Here is a 26,650-nt window from a genome sequence, read left to right as displayed (position 1 = left end):
CAAGGTGTGACTAAGGCACTAAGCTAATAAAGTTTCAGATTGAAAGGGTTGCATTTTAAATTCTAATAGAACATCAACAGGAGAATTATTTATATGCGAGCATAACTTTAACTGGATTGACTACAGCATATCTGGTTATTTATACAGGAGTGTAAATCCTAACTTCATGGATCATTTCGGGCTACCACTGCCTGACCTGGATATATTCTTGGGATTTTTGCTCGTTTAAGAGCAGCAAGAGGTTAATATGGTCTTCCAAGACTTTTCTTTTACAGGAGGCCAGTGGGGAAATCCATATAAAGTGTAGCTTCAAAAACTCCAAACATGACTTGATATCTGACCTGCTTGGTATCAGTTTTTACGGCCGCAACAGGGTAGAGACACCGAGTTCCTTTATATCCCTTTAGTGCAGTGAAGAGACGATAAGGCTCTGAGTTTCTTGATAATTGGCCACCGGAGGAAAGCTTGGGATCAGAAGGCAAACCAGTTTGACCTGCCACAAAAGGAAGTGGCCAACTGGCAAATTGACATATCAACATTAAACGCCTCGGAGCCCGAAAGAGATAAATTGCAACCATATGATGGCGTCCACTCGTTTGGAGAGTTCTCCTTCAAGTGTGAATCATCAGGATGCCTCTAATACAAAATGAAGCTGTTTGGTGTTCAATCAGTTACCGTTCTTATTTGTACTCGAGTAGTAGGATTTAATATACTAAGTTAGTATAGTATAGTTAGTTGCTTTACTACAAAAAAGTGTATTTGTGAGCAGCACTTAGTATTTTTCACAGAGCTGGATTTGGACAGATTTGGACTCCAGCATTAAATAAAAGACATCAGGGTTTTTCTTTAGCTGGCAGTCCTTCACAGAAAAGCTAACTTGGATTTGCCACAGCCCAAAAAAAGATGAATATTAAATTATTAACATTCATTTCTAGACTATAAGAACAAAGCTTATATGACAAGTCCCAAATAAAGACAGATTTGCTTATCTGAAATGTATCCTTTCCATTCTTTCCTAAATCCTCCATCATCTCACAACCCATCAGATGTTATTAATTGCAACGGCGTGTTTGGATGTGGCTTACCAGAGTCTCCCACCAGTTTGTACTGCTATATATGAGTTTTGCACAAAAACACATCTCACGTTTATTGCACTAAGCATATCTAATCTCATATTGAGCAACGCAAAACCTCGCAGCTGCTGAGAATCTTATCTCAGCATCAGTTTTATATCATTTAATCATGTCCACATTTTTCTAAATGTTATTGATGAGCTATGCTTCTTTCAGCCACTTCACACGGAGTTATCACGCACGAGAATTTGTAGCTCGGAGTCATGTGGGGAGTAAAGTGCCAAAAGTAGAGTAAACAGATTCTAAATGAGCGCTGCTGGTTTCTTTCATCAAACAGAATATACTGAAAAAAAAGAAGATATGCATAACCTGGATAAATCTAATGTTGTTGGTTTATTAAAAACGGGGATAATACAAAGGCTACAGAATTCAGAAAAAGTATATAAAACAACTCACTTGCACAAAATAGCAGCTGTTGTATTTAAAGTTGACAGTACGCAAACGCATAAACAGAATCATGAAGTAAAAAATACTTATGTATGATATTTACAAAAATTACAGATTTTCATTTACAGAATGCACCGGGCTATTTACATAAAGCTCAATTAAATAACAGATACAACACTGAAAAAGGAAATTATGTGATGACTGCTGACTGACGAAACTTTCTTCATAGACTTTTTAGATTTGTGGAATTTAGGCCACTAGCGATCGAAGAGAGGTCCATTCGTCATCGATTTAAGCATCATCTCCCTATTTTACAAAGCTCTAGTTGTTTAAAAATGGCCTAAGACAATTGTAAAAGAATTATATCTTTTTCTAATTTAACTGATCCATCAGCAAAATGTTGATCAGCTGCGATTAGCGACGTAGCTCCTATAGGGATCACCTGGTTTGTTTCTTATGTTGTGTTTTGGTGATGCTAATTTCAAGGCACTTCATGAAATATGTTTCTGTTTGCATATTTGTTTTTGTAAATAACGCTCACTTGTATATCTGAGTTAATATTTACAACATTTATGTTCAAATATTTACTTTTCAGGCTTTTAACATGGATGCATATTATTATGATGTGATGTATACCACATGATTTTGGGTGGGGTTTTTTTTATTTATTTTTTTTGCATTGTACATGGGATCATTTATATTAACATGCACAGTAAATACAATGGGCAGATTGTGTGACAAATTCACCCTGCAACAAGCACACTTCCATTCAGACACCAAGCCGCATGAGACAACGCATTTCCTGTTTGTTTACGAGTCAAACATTCAGTTACTCTAGGGTCATAAATACTCTCGGAATAAAGAAACACAAATTTCAAATACTATACCGAAATGTCTGAATTATTTTGAAGTGATGCCATCGGCTGATCTTAAAAAAATACAAAAAAATAAATATACCCAACTACTTCTCAAAAGCCACCGCTCTTTAAATAGCAATACAACAGAGACGCGAAGAAGACAATCAATCTGACATTACACAGTGAACCAATAATACTCCAGATCTATAAGACCTATAAAACCTTATAACAGCAGAAACACTTAATAGATCTGCAGTTATGTACACAAAGCGCTCACATTCTATGAACCGAAACAAGTATCAAATATAAAAATCATATCGGCCACACGCAGCCCTCCAGGGGCTGAAGTTCCCTCCACCAAGCTGGAGACCAAATAGCCGTGTTGTATTTGGCATGGCTCTTCTCTCACGCTACGAACATTAGCGTAAGATTTAGAGCAGTTTACTCAGGGCCTACATAGTAACCCCCCCCCCTCCACCGTGAGAGGGGGGGTCTAACAATTACAGCTGACTGGGGACAAAAGTAGTCCAGCTACTGCACACAATTAGCGCCGCATGGTTTGCCAAAGCTGCTGATGTTAGCTTCTCAAGCAGCAATACGACACGCTCAACTACTGACACAAATCTGAAGCCTCTGTTGGAGTTATGAATTTGATTGAATTTCTCTTTTGTAAATGGAACTTTTAATGTCTATTATGTACTTAATACTGATCTTATTATCTTTTTCTGCCTTCTGTTTTCATCCTAAAACTGTTTTTACTTTAGCAGTCGAGAACATTTGACACTTGCTTCCTTTGATATTTTTTTTTTTTTGCATTGGCCTAAAACGTATCATTAGATGAATATATATTTGCTGAAGGAATCTTTCACTTGCATTAAAGGGAAAAATATATATATACTTTGCAGTGAAAACTAAGAAAAAAATAGGGAAGTCACAAGAACTACTTGCAGTAACCACTGAGAACCGGATTACGTCCATATTCAAGTACATTCCAGGAGTTAATACTGAGTGACATTACTCTCATTACTTTTGTCTGCGTGGCTTCAGAGGCTCTGAACAAGTCCAAATGGGATTGGTATGCTGTCCATCTGCCAGATATTTGGGCTGTAAAAGGACATGAAGTCTTCATTAACAAGTGAATGAAAGGATTCCATTGGCTTTATCGCATGTCTGTAAAATCACGACAAGCCGCAACTTTCCAAAATGACCCCCTTTCCATTAGGTGACGCTCCTCATGTCTCGCCCTTGGTCCCTTCTGGAGAGATATTGAAAGTCGCCCCTTTCCTTTTGCAAAGCTGGGGTCACGTATGCGGTGTTGATTTTCACGCCGCATCCTCAGTTCCTCTCCAGACTGGGGTAAAGTTTGAACACTTTGTAAATCCACTCGGAATAGAAAGCAACGTTAACAAAAAGACCCGGCCGCGACGAGGCACATTTTGTCCTTTGGATGCTCACGCCGACGATGACTTTGCGCTCGTGTTCCTGGCAAACCAAAGGACCGCCGTTGTCTTTCTGCAGAAATGTGTTGGAGAACGACACATCAGAGAGATGGCGGACTAGCAGGCCCAAAATTTTCAGGGCAACATTCCGGTCCTTACTTCGCATACACCTTCTCCTTGGTTGCCGCCGGCACAGATCCTTCTCTCCCCGGCGTCCCCTTTTATCTGTAAGCACATGTCGTTGTCGACCATAGGCATGGTCACGGCATTCAGCGTCTCGTCGTGTCCCGTGTCTGAACAGGAGACGTGCAGAAGGTTGTTGAGTATATTCGAGGTGCAATACAGGTTAAATGCAATGTGTCATGGCGTATGGGTGAAATAAAGCAGTACTTTTGGTTTCCCCCCATCCGTACATGGTGCAGTTGGTGCCTTCGGCAATGTGACACTCTTTCACAGGAAGATGAATGGTGGAGGCACCTTCAGACACCGGGGCGGGACTAGAGCAAACGTGATAACAGTCAGAAATGACAGTCACAAGGCAACAAAATGAACTGCAGCTCTTTAGACAGAGATGGGGGGAAAAAAAAGCTGAGAACTTACTCTGTAAGTTTCAGCATGACCAGGTTGGATCCTTCTGGACCGCAGATCAGGCGAGAGATCCGTAGTCTCGGGTGGCTTTGCGATTGATTGAGTTGATGCAGCCCAACCTGAACGCTGTATTCCTTGAGATCCGGAACACTGAAGATCACAAGAACCAGGACGTAAGTGGTAAACCTCGAAAAGGGCGTCCTACGTTGTATTGTGGGGGGGGGGGGGGGGGATTAGAACCAGACGTTATTGGCGTTTGACCCACAGCAAAAGCCAGGATGGCTTGCCTTTTTGCTGTAGGTTTACTTGTGCTTTTAAAATCAGTCTGAAGCTAATCTGTCAACGGAGCACCTCCGGAAGCGACTGCAAAGAATGAGAGCAGTCAAAACATATTCAGAGCTCCAGCACTACACTTAAGTACAGCGATAGGGACATTTTCCTCGGAGCCACCACTTCAGATGTAGAGATACGCCAAGGATTTGTGGAATAGAGTGACTGCAGAAGTTAAACAGATCTGCGAGGCAAGCCGCTCTGTTCCATATCGCAGGTCATTACCGTCTGGGCCTGGGACTGGATGGGATACATCCCGCATAGTCACAGTGACAATGATTAAGAAAAGAAAAAAAAGAGACAAAGTAAAAAAGGAAGAGGAAAATGAGGGAAGGATTAGACAGCGTCAGATAATGAGGATGCGGCTGTACCACGAGGAGAAGCACTGCTGGTCTGTCAAAACCCAATCTTCTCTGATCAGTGAGCCCCCGCACAGATGCACCTCCCTGAGAAGACGAGATGGCAATTTTCACCTTTAATGTTCAAACAAAGCTCAAGTCGTATTTGTGCAATAGCGTAGCTGGAGGATGACGTACTCTCTTTGGATGCTGACGACCCAGCCGCCATCTGTCCCTCGCACCTGGTGTCCTCCAACGATTCTGGTATTGATGTGGACGAAGCACGATATCTTGGGCCTGGCTAGAGCTAAACAATGACACACAGCGCATGTTAGACAAAGGCGCTGTTCACATCTTAAAATGCGTTTTTTTTAAAAAACAAAACGATTTTCTTAGTCAAGAACGTGGCGACAGATGGTTTCGATGTATAGAGTGAAAACAGAAATGTACAAATGATTGACATGAAGATCGGGCTAATGAAAGCCGGAGGAGCAGAAAATGAAACTCACCGCTTGGTTGTGGAGTCTCTGAGGAAGTCGAGCCACCTGATAGGATGAAAGAAAAGCGTGTTAGTAAGAAAAGACCCCACAGCAGTAAAATAATCAAAGCCATGAAACAATATGTTGACACACAAAGCAAAGAAAATTACACCTTTCCTTATTGCATCTCACCTCTGAGACTGTAACAGCCAGCAACCGCAGGAAATAAATGAGTTCAAAGCATCAAACCTTCAAGAAAGACCTGTTTTACATTACGCAGCTGGATGACAGAGACAGTTGGATGCTTAAAAACAGCCCGACAGACTGAGGGTCCGGCCTCTTTAGCCTGTCTTTCTTTGAACAAAAGGATGACGGTGACAACATCTGGTTGTTTTTCGACATCGTCTGCCAATTGGGAGGGGTGCAGTGGGAATCACAGATAAAACAATAAATAAGCCACGTTGACACGTGAAAGCTTGACAGCTGCCGACTTCAAAAGCCAGATCCGCAAGGCAAAGGAAGATGTGATGCTCCAGCCTCATCTCAATCATTACTGCAGCACCAGTCGACGCTCTGCGATGCTAACATGCAATAAACAGGCTGCAAAAATGCACTAACATCTGGTAGAGTAAGGTGGGATTCTGGAAAGAGCCAGAATCCTGCACGGCTGACTCACAGATTCAAAGGAGAAGATGGAGTTTGATTGGACACGAGCCACAAACATCACCCAATAAGTCCTTAAACTGGAGCCCCCCCCCCCCCAAGGAGAAAGGAAGAGGATGCTCCAGAAACAGCTGGAGAAGAGTTTATCAGGTAAGAGATGTCAACTTGAGAGATTCTGAAAAAGCCAGGAGCAGCGGCGTGGGTATTTGTCAAAGGCCGACATGTCTGGAGTCACGAGCATCGTCTGGAGTTGCCAAGTTCAAGTCCAGGCTGCCTTACGGCTGACGGACGGCGACGCAGCTGCCGCGCCCGATGGAATCAAGCCGAAAAAGAGTTTGCTGATGTTTGTGGCTGGTGTAATCCAGATGCACAGTACCTACTGTCACGGAGAAAGACATTGAAAGGGACAACGTTATGGAAGCCACTCACAGCGTTTCAGTTTACAGTAGTCCCAGATCAAGCGATTATTTGGATTGGTGTAACACCAGGGGCCGTGTTTGTCCCGGTCCGGATTCCGGCAGTAGTTCTTCTCCAGCCCTACATGGGATTCTGTAGAGTGAGAATCCCCACTGTAAAATACACAAATACAGATTCTCATATTTCATTTTGTTATCTGCACACAGTACATCAGAACTAACACTGGGATGCATCCAATAAAGATACGTATACACACTCTCAGGCCCTAAAAAAACACAAACATAAGCATACATGGAGTTGCATGTGCACTCTCACGCACATTCAGTACATACACACAGTAAGTAACCCTGGCAGCCCTGCACAGCCTGACTTTGGCTTTCCTATAGTGCAATGAATCCTCTGGATTCAGCGCACAGAGCCCGTAGAAGGAAACTCAGAGTTTTGCGAAGAGCACTCATGGGAGTATTAAAGTATGCACTCTAAGCATTCAGCAAGGCTTCGACCAGCGGGAGCCTATGGAACGATTTCACTTCTAATTATGTTGCTTTTTTCTCTTTTTGCAAATGTTCTTCTAGGCTCCAAGAGAATTATATGAAATCTTCTCATATATCCAACACATCACTGAAATGAAGTTGAAGTTTGGACGCACAGATATTAAAATAATACCAATAGATTGGTAACAATTTGTCAGGGGCTAAATACAATTCCACTTCCCAAGAGATTGTTAAACAAGCTGTAGCTCTCTGCAGTTCTTCCTGAGGTGACCCTTGACCTTGAGCAGGGGGGGAGACTCGCTGGCTACAGTCTACGTGAGGGAGCTGATTGGCTTTGATCTGCTTTCCTCAGAAAGCACTTCCTGGGGTCGGGGGTCGACTCTGGAACATGTCCATCTGTCTGTGCCATTTTGGCTTTTAAAATTCCTGTAAATTAAGTAATTCCAACAGCCTGCCTCGAGCATGAAGCAGCAGCCCTCGAGTGGACAACCTTTGTTAGGATGGGCCACTTGGCAAGCACCTCAGGGTTTCCTCTAATCAGTTAGATGAATAATAATTGGGCCTGGTATTGACCCCTGAGGAACCCCGGGTTTCCTTTCCCTGCTTGTTTTCCCTGCTTAAATGGGAGTTTCACAAGTCAGTTGGAACTGTTGTCAACAAACACTTGTCAACTGAGCCGAAAAGAATAGCATCCTCCCCATAAAACATCTACATTACGTCTCGGGTTAGTTTAAGGTTGACTACGAGTCAACAGGATAAATATTCAGAGCAAATGACTGTTACCTGTTTATGTGATGTGACCATTCTGCACAGGGAATCCTCGATCGAGTTATAGATAAAGTTCCCCGGTATGTGTCTCCACTGTTTTCATAGCACTCTGATGAAAAACAGGATAAAGTTATTATTGACAAACTTGTTAAAGAGTCACTGCAGGAAAAAAATAAATAAAAAAAGACGATCTGAGTTCAGCAGTTCTCAAACACCTAAATGCAATCAAAGGACTCTGAACATAATTTAGGTGCTTCCTGTCCTTCTCATTGATGCAAACATAACATCATCAAGTTTAAAAAGTTTGCTTCTCTGTTGCTGCTGTCTAACTATATGTCTGTCCTTTAAAACAGAATCAAAATACAGGCAATGATAACTAAAAGTCAAGATGCAGTTTCACGTGTGTGGTCCTCTCTCCCTGTAAATGTAAAGGAGAGAAACACGGGAAATGACAGCACGCACTATTCTGAAGTCTGCTGCTTTTATTCTGCTGTGGAAATGGAATTATTTTGGCAGAATCCCGCCAAGTGGCCCAACCCCAACGGGAGTAATATAAAAGCGTCTGTGTAAGTCCAATTTGCAAAGAAAACAAGGGCTTTTGAAGAATCCCTAGGTATATGTTTCAATCACATTATTCAAGAAATAACATGGAAATGTCACATTTGTCATTCTGTTGACGTTTGACTTGGGAATAGTTTGCCATTTTGGGAAATTCTCTTATTTACTTTGTTTCGTGAGAGCGAGATAACTTCTTGAATCGGGACGGCGAATATGAAGCAAGGGCAACAAGACGGATTTCATTTAACACACTGTCTCTTCATTTAAAATAGTTCAATAATTTACCTAATTTTTGCATGGCCTCCGCATCACACCTGGGGATGTGGGTGCATTTGGCGATCCGCTGATTTGGGTCTGTAGTGAAGCACCATGGGTAACGTGCGCCATCGGGGTTACGGCAGTAGTTCTGTCTGAGGTCTCTATAACACACACACAAGCTACTATTTAAATGATTGTGCAGATGACGAGCTATATTTTTTATTACAAGTTTTACTTTTGTGACTTTCGTGGGGGGGGGGGCATGAAAGCAACATTACTCACTTGCACTTGAAGTTGTGAGGAAGAAAGGAGTGGTTATGGGGGAACTGGGAGTCCCAGCGCTGACACGTCACACCCTCTGGAGTGACATTCATAGTTCCCCGGTAATCGATGCCCCTTCCCTGGACACAGGGTGCCGTTACATTGATATCTGCGTCGAAATCTGAGTCGGAGTCTGGAAAAGAAAGAAGAAAAAAACACAAAAAAGACATGAGAAAGAAGGCACAAGGAACATTGCTGAGGAAAGTGAGGCAGAAAGGAGGGAGAGAAGGAGGGAGATATTAATCCCTGAAAGAATGTGTCATGTTTAACCAGATGATCAAAAACAGTAGCACCCCCGCCCCCCTTTCCTCTCTACTGGAATAGGAAACTTTCTGTGTATTCATAACAGCGGTTCCCCACATTCTTGCACAAAGGGACACACACAACAATATGCAGATGGTTAACTTGCTCGCAATGTCAAATGTTGCTGTAGGAAAAATGTGGAGCCTGATTTTATTCATGATGCATCTATGCCTCAAAAGGAAAGAATTCTGTGCTCGGTCTGTTTATGTATGGCAGCCCCCCCAAAAAAGGTTAGCACTTCCAATCTGACGAGGGGCAACTTTATCCTGAAGAAAACTATTCCAAACATCTTCAGATGGAATTCTGCTTTTTCTTTTTTTTCTTTTTGCAGTGTTGGGATTATAGCACACAGGGAGCAACATCTCCCCTATGGAGTTCTGTGTCTGTTTCTGTAGCCTTTGACAAATGAGATGGGAGAAGATGGAGGAGGAAAGGGAAGGTTTTGAAGGAGAAGTGAGAAGACGGCTGGAAAAGATGGATTCTTTGGCTTGATGTAATGCATGCCAGTGTCTGTGTGCACGGTGTAGTACAGGTCAGTGGTTTTTATCTTTCCGAGGGCAAGCATTGAGGGACGCACACATCTGGACAAATGCAGATCCTACGTCCTCGCTATAAATCACAGCATGTGCTGTGAAGCGTGTGTGTGCGTGCGTCTGTCAGAGACGAAGAGGGATGCTCTGTCTGCTTTGAGATGCACAGAGGGCAATATTTCATCTTGCATTCGAAGACAAAATTAATAAGTTGAAGTTCTTTAGTGTAGCCTTCCTTTATCCTTTTTCTCTCTATATCATCTATGAAGGCAAAAGTTGTCATATAACTCAGATTATACTGCCCTCCCCTCAATGTATACACATATTAAATACTTTACAGCTGGAAATATTGATTATTTACATTATTCATTAAAATGGGTATTTTTTTCAGTTTCTAAATATACTAATACTAAATAAAAATATTAAGAAATCACAATTTTTCCTCCAATTTGTTTTTGTTGTTTGTACATAGCATGATTTTTATTCTATTTAAACAAGTATTAGATCATCAGATATCAATGTGAGGCATCCAAGTATACTGGCCTTTGTTCCAGCAGTCCCTATTATTTAAAGACAGTCTCAGAAAAAACATTTCTGGCTCCTATTTACACACCACATATACAGCATTTAGAGTTAATAATTTTGTCTGAATTTGATTTATTAAAATCTGTGTCCACAAATCCCAAATTACACAGGCTCTTACCACACACGGTGATGTTGCAGTACTCCCATGGAGTTTTGTGATCCATGGTGTAGCACCAGGGACGGAGGCGATTACCCGGGTTGCGGCAGTAGTTGTCTTTTAAATCTTTGTCCTTGTACCTGAGAGGGGAGACAAAGAGGATGGATGAGGGAAAGAAAATGGTGGGAGAGAGAACTAAGCCATTAAAAAAATGGGGGAGGTCTTCCTCTCTCGAGTATCAGCGTCAGTTCTTCGAGCATCCATCACGGCCGGAGTCAAAGACAAAGGTTTCAAAGTGATTCTTAGCCTCGCAGCTTACCTTTTGGGTTGGAAGGGGTGTTTGTGAGGCCTTGATGAATCCCACCTCTGACACTCCTTCCCACTCTCTGTACGGTCCACCTTCCCCCGGTAACGTTCCCCGTTACACGTCACACACACTTCTATCAACAAAGAAAGGGACATCTATGGAAACGTCCGTTTCTCTAGCAACGAGATAAAGATGCATGACGGCTTTAGCCGAATCCGAGCTCCTTAAATCTGACTGCGGTGATGCCTGGAAGGTCTTACCCTCTGAACACTGCGGTATGCCGCACTCCTCGGCTCGCACGTTGGGGTTTGTGGTGTAGCACCACGGACCACCGGGATCGTTGTTGGGATTCCGGCAGAAGTTCTCCCTCAGGTCTTGCGTTGTGTACCTATCAGGATAAAACCTACAAGGGAGTAGACACACATTACTGAAAGTGTTAACTGATACTGTAAAGCTGTATAAATAAAGGTTTGGGAGTGCTCGCACACTTGGCTTGTCCAGCGGTGTATTCAGTGCCATACTTGGCTTCTAGTCAAGCTCAGTAACAATCCAAATAAAATCAAAACACATTTACGTAAAGCTGCGAGATTAATCCTCAGACATTCTGGCACCTGACTGAGTTACATCTTTCGTTTTCTTGAAATACCCTTTGCAGAAAAGTTCGGCAACGTCAGCCATCGATCCGTTTCCGTTCTCCAGATTTGCACCTTTTGCATGATCGCCTAACTGATTCCTTGCGTGTCCCCGCTCTCTCATGTGTGAAGCAGCCAGACTCAGTCACACTACAGTAGCCCCCAACAGCACGGAACAATCCCGTGAACCACTTGGAGCAGCCCAAGCAGGTCTTTTGCTGGCAGCCTTTGAACATGTTTGAGCCTCATCCCTCTTTGTCAATGGCTGCACACGTCAGTATTAACAAGTGGCGGTAAGACTGTAAGGAAAGGAACTTGGCCCGCTCAAACATATTGGATGTTACAATTGGGGGGGGGGGGGGAACTGTGAGGGATCCCCTTACTAAATGGACAGTGCATGAAATTTGTCTCCTGTCAGGGCAGGATGATGAAAACCTAGCGTGTCAGCACCCCCAGATCCATGCTGACCACATTCTCCCTCCCACCCAAGGAGACAGAGAAGGAAGATGGGTTGTGCAAAAAAAAAACCCCACAAGCAATGTAAAAGAACTGATTAAAAAAAGAAAAGAAAAAAAAACACTGATCATCCTGGAGAAATCAAAGAGGAGAAATGATATGCAACATGTGCAGGGAAAGAAAAAAAAAAGATAGGAAGAAGAAGCAGAGTCCACTTTGTCTTCAGCAGCTTGTCTGAACACTACGTCAGGCAATGGACTCTTTTCTTGTAGTGGGGGGGGGGGGGGTCGGTCCTGTTCTCCCCTGGGCTTACATAAGATCTCCACACTAATGCACGACATCATTCAACCCGGAACAAGTATAGCTCTCAAGCATCAGCCATTCCCGAGGAGAGCGCCAAGAGGGAAATGTCCAAAGTTCTGGATCATGATTCCCACCTACATCAAAATACGAGCATGTTGAGACGGACAATAAAGTTTAATTTATACATGTAAGACAAAACACTTGCTCCCCTTCAATAAAGCAGGACACCAAGTGGCGACTCTTACGTCTGTTGTGTTTAACTCACAAAAATCAATGTTTTCTATCACAACACAATACCTTTATTTTAAAGATGGAATTACAACTCTCCTCACTTTACAAAAAAAAAGAAAAAGAGAGCTTGCATCTGGTAAGAGTCCGTAGAAAGGCATGGGAGCAAGTTCGATCTAATGGTGTTGCGCTAACAGATGTTGGCCAGTTATTCCTCTCCTGTCCAAAGGCCGCTCCCATTGGACCACAGGCAGACGACATTCTTGGCTCTTTTGGGTAAGCTAAACATATTGTCTAGATTTGAGAGATTCCTTAAGATGAAATCTAGACTTGAAGTAACTGCTGCAAAACATCTATCAAGCGTGCACCTGGTGATGATGGAACGGGAACGGCCACGCTTCACTGCCACAGCATCCAGGGCAATAAAACATTTATAGATTAAAGGAAGAGAACAAGGGCTTGATGAATCCTGAGATGCTTGTAATGATTTTTGGAAGTAGGTGTGCAGCAGCTCGAATGTTAGACCTTAAAGCATCCAGAAAAGAGTAGTTTTCAGGAGGTTTTTTTTGTTTTTGGTCTGGTTAATCTCAAAAATTTGCTTTAAAACCCATTACAAAACCTGAATTATTACCTGATGAGGCATTTCGAGCCTTGCTGCTATGCTAAACTAAGATAACATGCTGTCGTATGGTAGCTTCCTATACGCGACACATTGTAGCGGCCTTCCATTGCACACCCGCAAATGAGAACAGTGGCATCCATCATCGTTAATAGGAACAGAAATTTTCCATTCCATTTCCTTCTTCACGCTTGCCTGAGCATCAACACACACGTCTTTCAAAGTGTTGTTCTCAGCTCTAAATATAGACAACAGGTGGAAGTCCCATTCCTGCAGGGGGGGAACCTCCAGAGAAATCACCCCTGGCCCACAGTGATCAATCAAGCATGAAAATAATAGTTACCTGAAACTCAAATGGTGTGTGGTTCATTACGGCGGTAATTCTTACACAGCGGGACAGTCCCGTGTTGGGTAACCCCACAGTGGCACTAAATCTCCCTTAAGTAAAGCCCCCTTTAACCCTTTGAAAGTTGAAAGTTGCTGACAAGCCCAGGCTGCTGTTGCTGGACATTACATTTGCCATCTGGGACGGGGACTGGAACCATGTGTCAAATAAACAATGACAAAGTATTCCTAACGCAAGGAGCTGCTTCTGAAAGCGAAGGGAGACTAACTTGTGCTTGATTTGTCGGGGATCCCTGAACCCACATTTTCATCTTGGTACGTCCGGCGCTTTAAAAGCGCAGTAACTGACGAAACATGGTGTCGGCTGTATGTTTGTGGGATTTCCTTCGCTCTACCTCCCTTCTGTCCACCATTTTCACGCTGGCTTGTTCCTCTATCTACCAATCCCTCCTCATGACCAAAGGGAAGCCCCTCTAATGAGATGCTTGCACACAACCATCATCCCAAATTCACCGATCTTTGCCTTGTTTGCAGCCAACATCTTTGGGCTACACCTGAACACGACCTCAGCAGAGATGAAACGTTCACCTGGCCCTAAGCCCCCACCTTTCCTTAACCCCTGAGGTGCAAGTGATGATCCGAGCATGAATAAATCAGCTGTTGAGGCCTGCTCAATATCACACAGAGAGAGTCAGAGAAGCAGCATCCAGGAAAATGGCCCAAGCCTTGAGATTAGACGAGCAGGCTTTGAAGGCCGCTGGCTCAAATCTACAGGGACATGGTGAGGGGGGGGGAGCAAATGATTAACCGCTTTCCTCTTCCTGCAATGCGTAAAATAAAAATAGAAAAACATACGTGTGCTCGTTGATGTTATTATCTGCCCAAGCTTGGCAAGTGATGTTCGACTTCGTCCAAGACCTTCTCCCTCTGTAGTCGTCCTTGGTGTCGATCAGACACTCCCTTATATAATCTAAGTGAGAGCAGAGGAATAAACAAAAAAAAGTACTTCAAAACATCCATTCATGTTCTCAGGTTGAGAAAAGCTGTCACTGTGTACTCTTTGTGTGCAAATATATACACAGTCAGCTCAATTAAAAGCTGATTTGCATCTGCTGATCTGACCTCTTGGAATATATTTGCCCATTTATGGTCAATAAGACGTTTTTAACGGCAAACAATTCAGAGTGTCTCAGTCTGTGTGTTATTCCCAAAAGCAGCCAACTTCCTGAAGTTCATTTAATGTCACCAGTGGGGCGGGGGGGGGGACTTTCCATAAATTTTGCAGTAAATCTTAAAGTGGTCGATTACACGTCGCGTCCTGGTTGTAAACAATGTGTTTTGTTTTGTTTACCCACCACTTAGGTCTGCCACATGTTTATGCATGTAACTCTCCCCACTGAAGTAATCAGCAGGGGGTGAAGGGTTTGGCTCACTTTTAATGTCAGGAGAAACACCAACAGCCTTAAACGACAGGGAGCAGTAACATGCGATCGCGAATAGATTATTTCTCCTCCCTCACCAGAAAAACACCAGAGCGCTCAAAGTCAACTTCGAAAAAGACCAAAGTCGGGACTTTTACCTTTTTTTTCGTACAACGTAAAGTTGCCGTTGGCCTGCCTCTGCACGCCGTGAGTGAAGCGGTCAAAGGGAAGCAAGTGGCATTTCCTGTTGTGCCGTTGAAAGTTGAAAGCCCTGTGGAAACACACAGGAAGTAGTCGAGAGATGAGCGGATGATAAACAAGAAAGATATGTAAATACCAAGTCGACCACAGATGGTGCGGAGGAGTGAGGGGAACGCCGCCGCAGGAATTCATCAGCCGGATTTCGGGGAAAATGCTTAAAGGAGACGGTTGCTCACCTGCAGAGTTTCTTGACCTTGCACTTGCGGGCGCAGTGTTCCTGCGATCGACTGTTCCGCACAAAAGGGGGCTGAGGGCAGTCTGTGCAAACCATCATGTAGCTCTCGGTCTTCTCATACTTCTGCAAAGACTGGCGAGTCTTTCTGCTAAAACCTGCGAGGACACGAGGAAAAACATGAAAAACTATCTGCTGCCACTCTGACGGAGACTCGCCTGCTAATGCTAAGTGTATACCATATAGCACAAGTGTGACCTGTCGTATCGTCTCCTATAATATATCGGTGCATTTGACAACATGATAAAACATGCATATTGCAGGACAACAAATATATCTGAGTCACAAATCTTGCAAGGAGATTGAATAACCTGCAGTAAGGCTGCTACAGTGGTCACAAAAACACCCCATAATATCCTGCCATATTGTCCACAAGTATCGCATATGGGAATCAGTCGTCGAGTCTGACGTGAAAAATCGGTCGTTCGTGCAAAATCCAACAGAACAGTTTGAGCTTCATTGGACTGGGGACGAGTTTTCAGTACTTTTAGCTCTCTTCATCCTCAAGCTTTTAAAGTCTAAAGTCTTCCCCCCCCCCCCCCCCCATCTTTACCATCTGTCCCATATGGTGTTTAAGTTACACGAGTGCTGCTACATGAAGTTAGCCATTTGTCAGCTTGATTGACAGTGAAGGTGACGTTCAAGTTCTCACAACACCCGGGGAAATTTTGTATTCCGTTTCAACTTGACATTACTTTCCTCTGCAAGGGCTTAACAGCAACTACTTTATTGTGATATAAAAAAAACAATTTCAATTTACCTACAAAAACAAAGATTTAGTATCATATAAATAATTATAAAACCCAAAGCTATAACTATAATAAGGACTCCAGCTGTGCTCCTCTATTTTACTCTTTCCTTGTTTCCTGTCAGTTACTTTGTGAGTAAAAGTAGAGATTGAGAAAAGAAAAAAAAAGCTCAAATACTCTGAGGCATAGACAGAAGTTTTCCCGCTGCTACCCAGGTGCTGGGGATGAAAAGGAACTTGTAAAAAGGATGACGATAAATCGTTGAGTTATCTCCCGCAGAACATCAGGAAACAAGAACCCCAGTGCCAGAGGTTCTTATAGGAAACGGAGCAGAGATTAAATTATTCTGCTGTCATAACCGGATATAGGCCGCCGTCAACTGAAGCGTCCTGAAACGGTTTGATGGCCCCGCGCTTTCTTGACACATTAGCATCCGAGCACGTCGTATTTCAAGCCCTGAAATCCTCAGAGCCTCTGCTGTCCTGCAGTTCTCGCGCATTTCTTCCATTTCTTCTTCAGCTGCGCCGGTGAAACCTGAGGTAGCAGACAAGTTTAACCATCTGAAGTGAATCCAGGATCAAAGCCTCTCTATGAAGCCCCCCCCCCCCCCCCCCCAATAGTGCTAAACTGTGAATACAGCCAAGAGAAGTGAATGATGTCCATCCAGCAGGCTGATGTATGCCAGCATCTTTGTTGGAAATGTAATGCTCATTAAATTACATCTCACATTTTTATTGCTTCCAAGAAGAGAGAAGATAAAAAGATCTGCTTTTTTCAAATTGTTACAACTTGTCTTTCTTTATTATGCAACAGTTATATTATTGCATATACATTTAACAGCTATTCCTGATTGACAGTCGGAAAAAGCTGAAGAAAACTAAGTGAAAATATTGAGCATCAATTTCTGAAGAGCCTTTCAGCCATCGGAGACTCCATATACCAGAATACTGTAAACTGTCATTTGTGGAGAAGCACTTCTGTGCATGAGGCACATCAAAATCACACAAGGAAAACCTCATGCTACTGAGTTACAGCTACGCGCTCCAGCGCCAAGATCGGGCACAAGCCGTCGTGTGACATTGTAAACTGTGTGGAGTCGAGAGGCTCCTCGTGGTTGAGAATGGTTTTTGGGGAGAACGTGTTATTAATGTTTGGGCTTGACCACCGGACCACATCTGGCACTCATCACATGTGTTGTTCCAGCCCTGACGTCTGGCCAGGCCGCTCAATTAGATTTCACTTAGTCTCTTCCTCTCCTTCCAGTCAGACCTCTGCTATCTCCGGATCCCAACATTTACCGAAGTGGGAGATTATGACAAAGTGTGCTCAGCGGCTGAGCGTGAGCGATGACGAGATTCAACGATGGAGAAAGGAAAGGCCAGTGACTGACACTTCCTGGGAAACTTCCCACTTAAGTGCTGCTAAGAAGTTGATTAAGGATGTCGAGCCTTTCTTCTAAATCGTCAGATGTGTTATTTTGCACATCACATAAACATGTAAAAAAAATAAAACATAATCTAAGAACAATAAGAAGGTAGCAGGTTCAAGACGAGCCTCTGTCTAGGAATTTAACAGATGTTGCTCCCCAACCACACCTCCTCCTCCTCCTCCTCCCTCCCTCCCTTTTACACGCGCACACATCTTTTCTCCTCACCGGGAGACAACAACGCATTTGACTTTCCCTAACTGCAGGGCGGTCAGAGGTCAGGGTCGGTATCCCCCCGGAGGTGGTAATTGTGGATTCGGAGCGCGTCAGCGGGGCTTCTCTCTCTCTCTCTCTCTCTCCAACCACACGGCAATACGCGCATCATAAAATAAAACGCGCTGGGGGGCTTGTGCGGATGAGCGGTGGTCGTGTGAGCGCCGCATCTTCTTATTGATGCAGGAGGTGCAAATGTGCAAGTTTAATGACAACGCATTAAAAATCTGAAAATTGCGCGCTTTGGTAAAGGTCACTGTCTTTCCATTCTGGTGCTGCACGCACGAAGATAACTTTTTTTTTTTTTTTTTACCAAAATGTATGCAGCAGACACTTTAAATGCACCGGCAAAACCGAAATGACTGGACCTTCAAAGGGCCCCTAAAAGACAAACGTTTATTATAGGACAGAAGCAAAGTTTGAAGAAAGACTCTCCCTGATCTCCAACTTTCTATGAATTACAAGAGAGAGAGACTCTGGTCAAGTTCAGTGTCATTCAACGCAATATCAAAAAAAATATTAGGTAATCTTTATAAATTAAGGAAAAATTCAATTAGGAAAAAATGTTATTGTTCTCATTTTTGTTTCCTTTTGAGTGTTTTTTTTAAAAAACTTTCTCTCATACATATTTCCCACATTATATCTCCATGCACAAAACAAGCAAATGACGAATTAATTTTTATTCTAAGGCTCAGCATACATTTCTCCTGCAGATTCATTAAACTTCCCATCTTACCTGTATCCATTATAGTGACCGCAACGCACGCCAAAACTTGGTAAATCCATACGTTTGTCCTCATGGTTAAGAAGTATATTAAAACAGGTTCGAATCCGGATTAAACGGAGTTGCAGACTCGGTGGATGTCCGGAGCGGCTGATGCCCAGAGAGAGACCTCCTCACACGGATGCCACTTGCCCAAGAAGCCGCACGTCCTCGGTTCAACCCTCCTCACTTGAGTTTGGGCTCCTCTCTGTCAGCGGCTCTCCTCATCAACGTCAAGTTCCCCGTAATAAATACGACGACGACTTCCGGTTGGTATTTTTCAAACTAAAAGGCGGATGTGACTCGCAAGCTTTTTATTACCTCCTCCAAGGAGCTACACTTTTTTATTTTCGTTTTTATTTAGAGTCTCATGATACTATTGTTTATGGTAAAAAAATATATATATATTGCCTTGACTGATTTTATTTAACTTTGTGTTAAGATATATGTATCTGTTTGAAGATTCTATACTTGAAGATTCTACAAACTCCGATGACTCATTTAATTGGCATTACTGATCTTTAGCTAGGTCTTCCTGATATTTAAAGGTTTCCGTGGTAAACGAAAAGACATACTGATTTTTGCTTACAAATTCTCTCAACCATCAAAAGCATTTCTAGCATAGTTCTATACGCATGCAGGGTTAAGCCATACGATTCATCAAACAAGCCAACCAGAATAAGCCGAAAGTAACAGAATAAAGGTTTACTTGTTCTGTTCAGCGCTTCATTTGTGTAACTTTAGTGTCAGTGCACGGTTTCTCGCTGTGAGTTATACTTTTGGGTCGGATGGTACTTTATGGTACATTTATTCATAATGTTTGGGGCATTTTAACATCACTACACTGCATTTACGGGCACACATGGTACGACTTTTGAATTAAGGGACCATTTCAAAGGTTTCTCTGATGCTGAATTAATGGTCATCATGTCATGTTATTGTAGAGTTTTGAATCTATTACTCGGAGCATATCGGTTACCAGCTTTTGGAAAATGTTTGGCTGGTGTTTACATACTTCTATAAACTTTTATAGCCCTTTAATTAATTTGGTACCCCTTTCTACGAATCTCAAGAACACTACAACCTTTTGACATTTTTTCAAGGGTGAGAACAGTCTGACAATGCAATTTCTTAACCTCAGATTGACATTTATAAGGACGAGTTACTTTCATTATTATTTCTTCAGTTAATTAAAGCCAGACCCCATTTCCTTTGTACTAATGTCTGTATTAGCAACATTTAATCACCTGCCCCCGAGACAGACAGATTTTCACGCAGACACATTTGATGTTTTGCCTTAATTACATTCCATAAACAGATTCTTTAGAAGGAACGCAAAAGAGCGTGCAGAGATGTAGTTACATCCTCAAATGAATGATCAGGTGCAAAATGCATCTCAGCTGTGAGGAAAAGGTGAATCAAAATACAGCATGCAACCAAGGTGAAAACTACCTACAGAAGTAAACGAGACACGGACACCACACTAAATCCTCTTGCTACTGATCTCAAGCTAAGATGATATGGGTTAGAGCTCCTACGTCGACAGCGTTTACGACCCGAGACTGAACGGCATGAACTGGTTTTAATAAAGCTTTTTTTTTTTGCAAGGGGTCAGCTGCTCTGCTGAAAGTCACATCACAGCAATAATGAAAAATATGTATTTGGGAGTGAGGGAATATTTTGCCCCGCTGTTCAGAAAATCCCTTTGAGAGAAAGGAGGTATGGGTGGGAATACAGTGCCAAGAGTCTATTCATGGCTTAGTCTAATGGCACCCTAATGGCTGACCCCTCCTGCCCCCATAAAGAATTATAATGTTTAGATTATATAAGGATACTAATGGATAGAGCACACTGCAGCATGCGACTTTATAATATCCTACATCTTTATTATAGGAATATTACATTGATCACTGGAGTAAAAAGTACCATAAAAGGTGCAATAAGGTCACTATAAAGACAACACCGAGAACCACAGACACACTATAAATCCCCTATAGGGACATTATAAGAAATGTGTGTGTGCGTTTCAGTGGGGCAGCTGGAAATGATCCCATTTAGGTACCAGCGTAGAGGACTTTTGTTGGGCTCTAACCCGTATTTGACAGGAAATCCACACTTTAGCCGTTAACGCTCGGCGGACTTAAAACCCTCCAGAGAGAGCAGCAGGGGGAAGAAATGGTTTGAGGTGAATGCCAGACGCCTGGCCCTCCCTCATTAAGACGCGTGCAGGTCATTTAATTTTTCTTTGGCCCCCTCTTCCTCCCTTTGGTCTTCTTGTGCTTGAGCGCAGGAAAGTACCAGCAGGTGTAGAGGTGTGTGCGAGATCGCCCGGGGACCCTGAAAGCAGCGGCTCTCGGCGTAGGCAGCAGGCACGGAGGTGCACCGCACACTCGTCACACCCACAATGTCAATCAGTGTCAGTGCAAAGAAGAAATCCAGACGCCAAGAAACCATGTCTTGGAGAAACTCCTTGTACCTTGTGAACTCCGACTAGCCGTGTCCCGTGTGCTTTACAAGCCTCGGGTAACTATGCTGGGTTTGACAGTTGATTGTGGATCCAGGGACAAGCCGTCGGACTCATGAGCGCTCTTTCATAACAGACCGAAGTAAAAGGGAGTATTCACAATGATGTATTTTTTTTTTCATTGGAAACCTCGGCGCCTGTCACTGAAGAGTCCAAAATGTCAGTCATTCCACGGAATCGGTAATTGGAGCATGGGAAGTTTGGTAGCTAAGTGATGTGCAAGACTGGCAAGCAACATAATCTAAATAGTGGCTTAAGATAAAGACCGAAACTTAATCGGGTCAAGTCGAAGGGAAGCAAAATCTTCTCATCACAGAGGAAAGTAATCCTCAGACGATCTTCAAAAATTAATGATCACCCTTACAAAGTCTAAAAATGACTAACTCTTCTTGATGAGCCCCCCTTGTCCTGGTCTTTAGGGGCAATCTGGGCTCATAGCACCGCTGCGTTACAGAAAATAGTATATGCTGTGTTGTATCAACATAAACAGAACAAATCCTGATTTGACTTGCTGGCATTCTTTGGCTCGTTTCCCCTTTGGCATCATTTGCAGGTTTGTTGGAGTTGCCCCGCATCAGCGAATAAATTCTTATCGGATTGAAATATGGGTTGACAAAAAGCCTTGAGAACAATAACGCATTCAAGAGCCCGTCAAAACCTTTACAAATAACCTTCTCTGGGTTGTCCTCGTGGCAAACGCACCCTTTCTCCCGGGCGGCTCAGCAACGCAAAAAGACGTTCTGATCCAGCGCGATGGGTATAGCATTCGCCATCAGGGAGACAAGCCGGGAGCGTTATGACACAGCCGGCTCTCAAAGCCGCAAACTGTCAACGCTTTGAAAACGCATCCGAGTTTGTCAAATTCCTGAACCTGCTCCTTGGACTCCACGCTCTTTTGGGTCCACTCCTGCCTGCAGGGCTCATACCTCCATGGCTTCCTGCGAGGACCCAGGTGTCCATGCCTTGACCTGAGACATCAGTAACGGCACTGACCATGCAGGATTTTTAACCCCCCAACTCTCCTCCTATCCTCTTTCCTCCATTCCTGCATATGAAGGAGGCTAATCACCAGTGTGCGCTCTCCCCCTTTTCACCTCTGACCGCCCCCCCCCACCCCCCGCCCCCCACCCCCCCGACACTAGAACAACAACTTCAGTACCTGCCCCCGCCCCATGCCTTGATGCTTCCCCCCCTAATTAGGAGGGTGCTTTTCCCCTTACAGATGACAGATGAGGGGTCAGGGGGTTGTCAGACCCCCTTGGTAGTCTCCCCTCGTGCCCACCGCGGGATGAAACAGAACGACATCCTCAATATGGGCAGTGACAAGGAAAGGGTTAAGGGATGGCGGTTGTACGTGAGATGGATGAATGACTGGTCAAGGAGTAGAAGTACAAAGAATGGGGAAGTTGTGAAGGAAGCAGATAGGAAATGAAAGCTGGCGGATGGACTTAAGGAGGAAAGGTGTTCAAGGAAATGTTGAAAGTTGAGGCTGTTTATGGGGCAGTGGGGGGGGGGGGGAGCGGGGAAATGACTAATAAAGTGAGGACAATTGTTGCTTTGGCTTGGAAAATCATGGCAAAGCATAAAACGAATAGGAGGATAAAGACAGAGAGTGATAAGGTGGCGCTTGCTGTGGCGAAATGCCGCAGCGAACCTTTTTACTCCGCCGCAGTAAAAGCAGAGCTGCAGTCCAATGAATCAAGGCGTTGGGGCTTTCCTCTCTCTCGCTCTCTCTCTCTCTCTCTGCTGTGTGTTACGTCCACTACTAATGGCCAGCAGATGTGGAGATATTTCACAAGTGTGGCTTTGGAAAACACTGCCGCACATAAATCCAATTAGGTTGGATCCTGCACATGAGCCAGCCAGAGAGCGGGCGAGCGCACCTCGGATAGCGTCACAGACACAGTTGACTTAAATAATCAGATCTCTCACAGCAGGTGGAGGAAGATGTAATGTTAGTAACGGTTGGAGAAGTTCTAAGCTTAAAGTTCAAAGTGCGGCTTTCTGGCTGTTTGGGCTTCTCTGGTTTCGATGCTGTGGCGGCGATCGGCTTGGACAAACCGAGCGTTTTCTGGCAGGGGTTTTCGTTTCACAGGTGGTCTGAGAAATTCAGTTCCACATATAGTAAAGATGCATGAGGAGATCTCACAGACTGAGGACTGAAAATCGGGCCAACGTTTTTCCAGGATGATCAATGCTCCCCTTGATCACCCACAACTGGATTAAATATCACATGTGAAGTAATCATGCATGCAATCTAACTTTGCTGGAAGGTGTTAAAAAGAACTTCCGCTATCAGCTCTGTGTTCCTGATACTAAATGATATTTGGATATCTGCAGTTCCAAAAAAGACCTTGATTTTATAGGGTCAGGTCAGGTCATTCGCCATTCTACACATTAAAGGCCTTACTTTTGTGTCATTGGCGAAACAGCTGAATGTGCCTCACAGATTTTTTTACTTTGTTTTGCAGCTCGGAAGGCGTGGCAAGGGTGTTTGCAAGGGAGAGGCAGAACTTTAGATAAGCTATCAGCATGATACTCTTACCTCGTTAAATTGACTGGTATCAAGCTTCATCCCTTCAGAAAGGTGTGGTTCTATTTAATCCTGCATCTTTTTCTGTTTTATATAAATACGGTTAAGATTCTTTTTGTTTTACGTATTAGTATTATACAGGGGTTAATTTTAATTTAAGTTCCCGGTGACTTGCAACTCAAACACGGATCAAATGGCACCAAAAGCTGCAAACGGATTCTTTTTTAATCTCCATAAATACTTAAACAAACTGTGTTGTGACGGCGGCCTTGTTGTAAGAAAACTGATCTGAGATCAACTGATAGAATGAAAATCATTCTCGGCCGAAGCAGTTCAGCTTTATTATAGGACAATAATTTTATTATAATAGTACATTAAAGAAATTGTGCTAAAATGTTAACATGACAATTTTGTTGTCGTTTTCTGTAAAAAAAAAAAGCAACACTGTCGTAACCTCACAAATCAAAAGTGTGTCTCAAGGATTTGAAGATCTCAGAACCTTGATTTGGATATGATACCCCCCTCCCCCCCCAAAAAAACACCACTTGAATCAAGAACATATTTTCTCTCCAAAGTGAAAAACAAAACAAAAAAAAAAACGTCACCACATCAGTCACCCCCGCAAACTCAATAAGGCTGAGTCTAGATTGAATGAGGGATCCATACATACCTCATCAATATATGGAATGCCAAACCCTGTAGTAGGCTTTATGTGCTTGGTAACCGTTGCTAGGAGGATTGCACTCTGTTTGGTGGTGGGGTTCAGTTAATTGTCGACTGGTTTGCAGTAAACATCGCGGTTTTGAGCATGTGAAGACATAGCTGCTGTTCTAGAAACATCAGATTCCCCTTTACATGTAACATCATCCACATACTGTAAATATAACATAAGAGGAATAAATCAGGCCAAACGCAAAAATTCCATTTGATTTCTAAACATGAAACATTGAAAGTTGACTGATGAAGGAATTGCATCTGGTATCCATCTGTTCGGCTAAATCATCTCCCTGTGAATGTTGTCCAGGATAGAATTTTTTGTCATCTGTCAATTTAAATAGTTTATTTGCAGGCTTTGAGCTTCAAAATGTGAAAGACCTTTTCTTATCTTTTCTTTTCTTATCACAAACCTATTCATCAAAACTCTGATCCAAGATAGCGCGATAGCATTTGATTCAAATCCCGGAATTAAGGAACACGTTCTGTTGGGTTGATGGGCTCGGCCAGCATCGTTGATAAACTATGCAGTTTAAGGCTAAACTCAAGATTCTTCACTCATTGCTCAAACATGTGCAGGGGTGGATCAAAAATGTGTCCAAGTCAGGGGCCACAAAGAGGCCACGATTTACATAGAGGAGCAAACATCCATGCACATTCATGCATTCAAAGTCCAGAACAGAAAGTCTGATAGTTCCCTAGCAACTGAGGTGAAGGCATTTTTTAATGTTGCGTTTACAATCTCGGATAATTTTTAAAAATCAGAAGTCTCAATTAGACTTTTTCGTTTTCAAACTCCGGGGGGGGGAGCCGGAATTCTGATTCATCTTGTTATCCAAAATACGTGTCAAGGGTTACAGTGGCGCCTATCCCAACAGACTACGATCCAGAGGTGAGTCACGAGTCACCAGGTCATCACAGGCCCACACAGAATGACAGACCCATAACGTTACAGTTTAAAATCAGATGGTTTAAAGTTTATGGAGACGCACTTCACTAGAATAATCTGATTTCGATCACATCCATAATGAACAGCACATGCCATAACAATACAATTTCCTTGGATATAATTATGATATATAAATAACTGCTTTTGTTTTAAATGACAACAAGATGTCGTTTCAGGTAAGGCGGTCTGTTTCCTTCCCTATGATAAGAGAAGACTTGATGATAAAGGAGCAGGAGTGTTTGCGTGTTGATTAATGCGTTCCAGAAAATAATCTGATGACAAGTCTAGATTTTATACTCTTTATCCTCATTTTGTACGTCAAATAAAAAGGTTTATTTGCAAGATTTGGGGTTTCTTATCTTATCAAAAAAGCCAAAAGATACAAGACTTTCTTTATCTTTAGATTTAATACCCTACAAAATATATGTTCTGTTTGGCCGGGCTAGTTTGGCTAACATTAAATCACGCAGCTTACATTCACCTCAGGAGGTTTTATTTGAAATCACTGTTTTTTTTTTGTACAAATATGGTTGAAGCCAAGATCATAAAAGCGAGTTGATATATTAGCTGCGCGATAACTGTTTTTTTAAAGCGGCAAATTGCCCATAGGTCACGTGGCCTGGAGGCTAACATCATCACAGCAATTAAAACAGTACATGCAATCCGACATGGAGTCAATTCACCAGAGCCTGCAGCCTACTGTGTCTACAATCATGAGCTATTGTTTCTAGTGGAGCAGCTGCTGCACGCTTGTCTGGCACCTCATTCACTGCTAACTGGCTCCACGTGTGTGTGTGTGTGTGTAAATAGACAGGTCCAGGTACATTACATGCACTCTGATATACACATACACATGCATAAATACACACCTCGCCACATGCCACAGACAGCCACCTACACACACACTAACTAATCCCCTGGCTATAGCGGCGCAGCTGGAGTGTGGTGGTCTTTTGTGGCTTTATTAACCGGACTGGGGCAGGGAGAGGTGAGATGGCAGAGCCAGGGATGCAAGATGGGGGGGGGGGGGGGATAGGTGGACTGGGAGGGGGGGTGGGGGGGTAGTCCCAGGTGCTAATAGATTTCCTGCAGCTTTGAAACGTTTGCTCGCGCTGGTCTCCTGGAGTGGAGTCGGGTTTCATCTGTGGCAAATTACCCGGACCGAGGATTGACCTCCCTTCAACACACACCCCCAGACACACGCCTGTGGCACACAGTTAGCAACTGGGACCGACCTGAGCACACCCCGGCAATTACACCAACATTTGATGCCCCCTCAGTAGTGAAATGCCTCCACATGATTTGAGGTTTGACGTCAATGTCAGGAGCTGGAATCACTTTGACTGGAAGCAGGAGGCTGCACACAAATG

General features: G+C 43.3%; 1 protein-coding gene across 1 annotated transcript; it reads right to left on the bottom strand.

Annotated features, from left to right (window-relative positions):
* Nucleotides 1–3,712: 3,712 nt before the first annotated feature.
* LOC137910817 (hepatocyte growth factor-like) lies at nt 3,713–18,597 on the bottom strand. The gene is made up of 18 exons (XM_068755229.1): nt 18,534–18,597; nt 15,294–15,447; nt 15,015–15,127; nt 14,291–14,405; nt 11,113–11,255; nt 10,865–10,985; nt 10,567–10,685; nt 8,992–9,163; nt 8,737–8,870; nt 7,909–8,002; nt 6,644–6,783; nt 5,582–5,617; nt 5,271–5,379; nt 5,106–5,180; nt 4,417–4,554; nt 4,207–4,313; nt 3,976–4,109; nt 3,713–3,889 (listed from the first exon to the last, which is right to left on the bottom strand). Exons 1-18 carry the CDS (start codon nt 18,595–18,597, stop codon nt 3,713–3,715), a joined length of 2,145 nt encoding a protein of 714 aa, XP_068611330.1.
* Nucleotides 18,598–26,650: the final 8,053 nt, after the last annotated feature.

The sequence above is a fragment of the Brachionichthys hirsutus genome, chromosome 22 (assembly GCF_040956055.1).
Source record: "Brachionichthys hirsutus isolate HB-005 chromosome 22, CSIRO-AGI_Bhir_v1, whole genome shotgun sequence".
Taxonomy (NCBI): Eukaryota; Metazoa; Chordata; class Actinopteri; order Lophiiformes; family Brachionichthyidae; genus Brachionichthys; species Brachionichthys hirsutus.
This window is presented reverse-complemented; position numbering and strand designations above follow the sequence as displayed.